Source organism: Calliphora vicina, chromosome 2, assembly GCF_958450345.1.
Source record: "Calliphora vicina chromosome 2, idCalVici1.1, whole genome shotgun sequence".
Classification (NCBI taxonomy): Eukaryota; Metazoa; Arthropoda; class Insecta; order Diptera; family Calliphoridae; genus Calliphora; species Calliphora vicina.
This window is the reverse complement of record NC_088781.1, coordinates 116,346,294-116,352,473: the sequence shown is the minus strand read 5'-3', so window position 1 is coordinate 116,352,473 and position 6,180 is coordinate 116,346,294. Positions and strand designations below refer to the sequence as shown.

Below are 6,180 nucleotides of genomic sequence, written 5' to 3'. Positions count from 1 at the left end.
TAAATTGCATTGTAATTCAAAAATATACATATGTATATCTTTAAAAATAGAATTAAATTGAATATTAATCTAAATTTAAACAAAACTAAAATTTAAATCAATATTTGTGTTATTTTTTCATTATAAAATATAAGATTGTATTAATAAATAAGTTATTATATTCATTTATATACTATATTTAAATAATAAATAAACTGTTTAAAACAATCTAATTTGTACTTTTATTTCTAGATAAAACAATAAATAAAATCTAGAAAAAAAGTAATAAAATTAAGTAAATATATTACTATAAAATTGTAAAAATGTAACTGTATTTAAGTACATGTATGTATTCTATAAAGCTAAATGAAATAGATTACTACTTGGTGCAATTATTCCTTAAAAGAAGGAATCAATGTACCAATAAGTATCCTATTTTTTCTAGCTTTATAGAATACTTATAGTACTTAATCACAATTACATTTTTTCCTATATTTTGGGAATAATTTACTTATTTTTAGTACTTTTTTTCTTAAATTTGGGTGAATATATTATTACTAAATTGGGTGGATGCGTTTACTAAATTTCAGTTATTACATAAACTAATATGTAGGATTTTTTTTCCTTGTTTTGAGGCTAACTAACATTTGCCGTTTAGTACATACATTTTAATTTATTTTGGGGAATAAATTAACTTAAAAACATAACTTTCTTATTCGTTTTTTGTAAAATATTTATTAAATCGAAGTCAATTTTTATTCAAAATTGTTACATATTGTTTGTCATAATTTTAAATAAAAAATATTTATCTTTTTAACTTAAATTTAGGAAAAATTTCGTAACTTTTATAGATTTCTCAAATTTATCTGAACTATATTCGAGTAAATATTAACTTATTTAAAGTAAGGCTTAAGATAATACATGAACTAGTGTGAAGATAAGTTTTAGAAAAGTAGTAATTTTGGAATAATATTGAGTAACTTTTCTTTCCCAAAATTAAGTAATTTTTTTTATTAAATTGTAATAAAAAATGTCTTTGGCGCCATACGACAATCATAATGTCCTCAAATTGAGTAAAATTTCCTAACTTCTAGTTCGTTTTTTTTTTTGAGTGTTGTATCGATCTCTTGTTGTAAGTTCCAGGTTCTGTCTAGATTTAATTTTCTGGCGCTGGGCTCCAAGTTTTATTTTAGAATGTTTAGGTAATCGGTTTTGTTCATTAAAATATCAATAAATATGAGTTTTCTCATGCTTTCGTCCGTAAATAGCACATTATTCCAAAACGATTTTTCTTGTTTTTTATACTTTTTAGCAAATTCTCGACATCGCTCATTATTTCGTTTGGAAATGTGGGCCTTTCTCATGGAACTCCACCATATAGACCATTTGCGTGTAGCGCTCGGCGAACCGTACTGGCACTAACTCTCACTCCAGACGAATCTTTTTAATTTTTACAAATTTGTTGAAAATGTTTAATATCGAACTCTCAGTTAATGAAATATTAAGAAAATTAATTTGAAAAGTCTCATGAATTAAAATGCTGATTGTTTCCAATAACTTTTCAAGCTTAAGTTTAAATTTTTCTTTATCATTTGATAAAAATTTGTAAAATTCCAATAATGTAAGAGAAAATTTTAAAATAAAAAGAGGCTAGATCATAGAGAATTATACATAGAGACGAGACACATCGATTTGTCAATTAAAAATACAACAATTCATATGACTGTTACAACAACAAAATACATTGACTAGTATATATTTTGTAGTTGTTGTTGTTGCAAGTTTTAGATTTTTGACAATTATGTCTAGTCTCTATGTTACCCTATGGTCTAGATCTTCCGGCTAGTAATAAATACTTACTTTTAAAGTACTTAAATTAAACAAATAAATAAATATTTAAAATGCTCAAATTAAATTTTATTTAAAACACATATGTACGTAACAATTACTTTCAAATTAAACTGATTGGTTGAAAATTTAATTATACAAATTATATTTGTCTGCTAAAGCTTTTCTGATCTATTATTATTCATTGAGATATTGAAGTTTGTTTTCACACAAGGATTTTAGTTTCTTCAAATTATATTTATTAGCTACCTCTAGGAGCGGCTTCAACAACTCATCTAAATGTGAAACATTGCCAGTGTAAATAAACTGTAACATTTCCTCACAAACCGCTTTATCTGCATCTAGTTTATAAGATTTATTGTTTTTACATGTTTCAAATAATATAGCAAAGACATCACTACGAGCAGCCAATATACATTTATGGGCTCTAAATTCATGGTTATCCTTGGATTTTAGTGTTACATCGCTGAATATTTTATTTTCAAGCATATTTCCCAATTCCTCAATCAAATTACAATTATTGTTTGTACTTAATAAGTCATTAGTAACATCCACATCACTCATAATGATAAGTCTACACGATATTGTCAATCTATTGTTGAGCAATAACTTATTAGCTGGATCCGTCAGTTTATCACTTGGAATTAAATATGTTGAATATACACCATGTTGTTGGAACTGTTCTTTATTAGAATCTTTAACATGTGACTCTTTGCCATTACGATCTAATATGATGTATTTTATAAGGCCTTTAAATGAATTTTCACACGACTCTAAACACAAATCTATTTGAACTTGATCTTCTTTACCATCATTACACACTCTTGGATACAACCTCATTCGCCATGTTAAATTTTTAATAGCAGATGAATACAGATCGGATTCTATGCTCTTCGTACCGTAATTTATGTTCCATTTAAAACAGAGTTCCGAGGTAACACTTCTATCGTCATTATTGTTCGACATCACGCTGTTAACTGAGTTTGTTTGCTAACAAACATTTTGTTTTATTTAAATACCGTGTAGATTTCTCTTGGTTTTGTAGTTTGACCAGCAAAATAGCGCAGCGCTAGTTCGTGTGCTAGGAATGTTTTATTATTTAATATGTAAATAATATTAAACAATAATAAATACAACAATAAAACAAATATACATACTTTATGAAAAATATTAACAACAATATTTGGTGAAAACATATCTCAGACATTTGTGAACCGATTTTCGTATCAATCATGTACATACATATGTATGTAAATTATTCGGTACTTTCGGAAAGTCGATTTCATCTGTATGTGGACAGACGGACATGTCTATACCGACTCCACTATCTATAACGATCCATAAACATTATGTGGAAATTACAAACGGAATGACATATTTATATTTGGGTGACAGCCGATTTTTTTTAGATTTCAAAGTGTGTCGGGTGTAACATTGTCTTAAAGTTAAGTGCTGAAAATTTTAGCCAAATCGGAGGAAGATTACGGTACGCGCATCGCGGTCAATATTCAAATATATGCAAATTTTATTATTTATGTAAAATACATTTGTGAAACTCGTTAACTTTCTGCATTATTTTACAGAAATATTTAGATTTATTTATTTTAATGACAAGTACAGTAAAATACTAAATCTTTTGGAGATCAACCTTTATATCTCCTTTGGGTCAAAGTGACCCACAAACTACATACATATATTATCGCTAAAATTCTTTAATATTTTTTGAAAATAGATCAAAATTATTAGTTTCCTCTTTTATTATAAGCTATAGACATCTTCGCCACTAATTTGCCTTTCGAATAGATAAATTCTATCCTCAAATAAACAAAATCAAAATTTAGTATTTTTGAAATGGCTTTGTCGGCAATATTCTGGTTAATTGTTTTGTAGTTTTCTAATTTTCTCTAAAACATATCATTTAAAGCTGATTTATCATCGGCTTTATTGGAATCAAACCAAAAAAATAAATTAATAACAGCTTACAATAAAACCAGCCTACTTCTGTTAAACCATTGATTTCCAAATCGGTAATTTCAGGAAACTGATTGCGAAAAATTAATATTTTCAAATAGTATATAGCCATGGCCATACATCTAGCATAGTGAAATGCACCGGGTTTTGTGAATTTTATTCTTCGAGGAGGACTGCCACCAAGGAATATACATAATTATGTATTAGTTCCAAAAATTCTTTATAATCATTTCTTGGAAACGATTCATTAATTTTATCATTAGCAAAAGCTAATATTAAAATTAATAATCTTATATATAAATAGGCCACACGTTTTTTTGTGGTACACTTTTAAATATGTTATTGTCCACCAATATTGATGAAACATATGTATATGGTTTAAAAGGTTTTTTTCTCCAGATGTGCACAATATAAACAAATATTTCAAAATTCTTTCCATAAAAGTGTTAAAAAAATGGTAGAATTTCGGCCACCAGGCGATCCTAGTAAAAATAAATTCTAGGCTCTGAACTTCATCTATAATTTATAACCAACCGATCTTCTACTTTTCCTGTTACACGCAATTTACATGATGATTTTTTTCATGTTTGTCGATGATTGGTGGTGCGCGGGGTAGAGAAGAATGGGGGGTAAGAAATCAAACATGATTTCGGTTTTTCATGTTTCTTTTTGATATTCCTCTTTAAACTCATTCGTATTCTTCTTATTATGTTTTATAATTTTTCGTTTGTTAAAGTGAAAACATCATTTATATTAAAAGAGAATTTTTTTTAAAGTTAAATCAAACATTTCTTCAATTATTTCATCACACATTTTGAATTTACATACTTTTAAAAAACAATTTAAAAAATTGTCCAATTTATTTTCCACCATCAAAATATTACGAATAAACAAACAACTAAAGAGAAGAAACAATTAAATATCAAAATCAAGACAAACATAATTTCATGTAAAAAATCACCGTGTAAATGTTCATGATTTTTTGGAAGATTCTCAAAAGGGAATTCGAAAAAACAGACGTCTGAAAAGTCTTAATGTAAATTGCGCCTTAAAAAAATGTTTATTATATTTTAATAAACAATAATATTTAAAAAAAACTACTTTACATAATACTTTGCTAATAAAATAAAAATAAATTCATTTTTTATTTTTGTTACACTTATTTAACGCATCAAATGAAAGTAAACAGCAGTATGCATGTTACACAAAGGACTATTTCTAATATTTAGTTTGGCGTCCTTTTGACTTAATTACAGCATCTAAACTCCTAGGCATCGATTCAACATATTTTTTTGTAAACTCAGGTGGTATTTTACGTCATTCATCTTGCAATGCCGCCTTTAAGTCATCCTTACAGGATATATTCCTTTCTCTCACTTTTTTGCCCAAATATTCCCACAGATGCTCAATTGGATTAAGGTCTGGGGATTGTGGGGGATGGTCAAGTGTTTTTGGGGTGCGATACAGCAACCTTTCCTTCACAATTCTGGAGGTGTGTTTTGGATCATTATCCTGTTGAAATATCCACACTAGGGATATATGCTAAGCATATATTTTCCACACTAGGGCCAACATTGTGTCTCAGAATGCTGAGGTAATCTTCTTTTTTCATTGATTCGATAAACACAAGATTACCTACCCCCGATGACGCTATGCATCCCCAGACCATTACGGAGGCTCCACCATATTTTACGGTTTATCTTTGGAGGTTCTTTGACACCAAATATTTCAAACTTACTTTCATCCGTAAAAAGAATATTTTCTCAAAATACTAATGGTTGATTTTTATATTTTTTAGCTTTAGTTTGTCTTCGACACATAAGGCTTTTTACGTGGAACTCTACCATGTATGCCATTTTGGTGTAGGGATCTTCTAATGGTGCTATAGCACTTACAGATTTTCCAGAAGTTTCTGATATATTTTGAGCTATTTTTACTGCACTAGAAGCCGGATTTGCCTTCACTTCTCTAACTATAGCCCTTATTTCCTTATCTGTGAGACACTTTGTATGTACTATAATTTTCTATTGATAAATAATCACAAACATTAAGTAAGTAAGTAAGTAAGTAAGTAAGTAAGTAAGTAAGTAAGTAAGTAAGTAAGTAAGTAAGTAAGTAAGTAAGTAAGTAAGTAAGTAAGTAAGTAAGTAAGTAAGTAAGTAAGTAAGTAAGTAAGTAAGTAAGTAAGTAAGTAAGTAAGTAAGTAAGTAAGTAAGTAAGTAAGTAAGTAAGTAAGTAAGTAAGTAAGTAAGTAAGTAAGTAAGTAAGTAAGTAAGTAAGTAAGTAAGTAAGTAAGTAAGTAAGTAAGTAAGTAAGTAAGTAAGTAAGTAAGTAAGTAAGTAAGTAAGTAAGTAAGTAAGTAAGTAAGTAAGTAAGTAAGTA

At 27.8% G+C, this 6,180-nt stretch overlaps 1 protein-coding gene across 1 annotated transcript; it reads right to left on the bottom strand.

Annotated features, from left to right (window-relative positions):
- Positions 1–2,004: 2,004 nt before the first annotated feature.
- Positions 2,005–2,793, bottom strand: LOC135950800 (speckle-type POZ protein-like). The gene has a single exon (XM_065500328.1). The coding sequence runs from the start codon at positions 2,791–2,793 to the stop codon at positions 2,005–2,007; it is 789 nt and encodes a 262-aa protein (XP_065356400.1).
- Between the last annotated feature and the right edge of the window lie 3,387 nt (positions 2,794–6,180).

What these genes read in the sequence shown, in the direction of transcription:
- LOC135950800 (XM_065500328.1), bottom strand. Translation starts at nt 2,793, where the DNA reads ATGTCGAACAATAATGACGATAGAAGTGTTACCTCGGAACTCTGTTTT.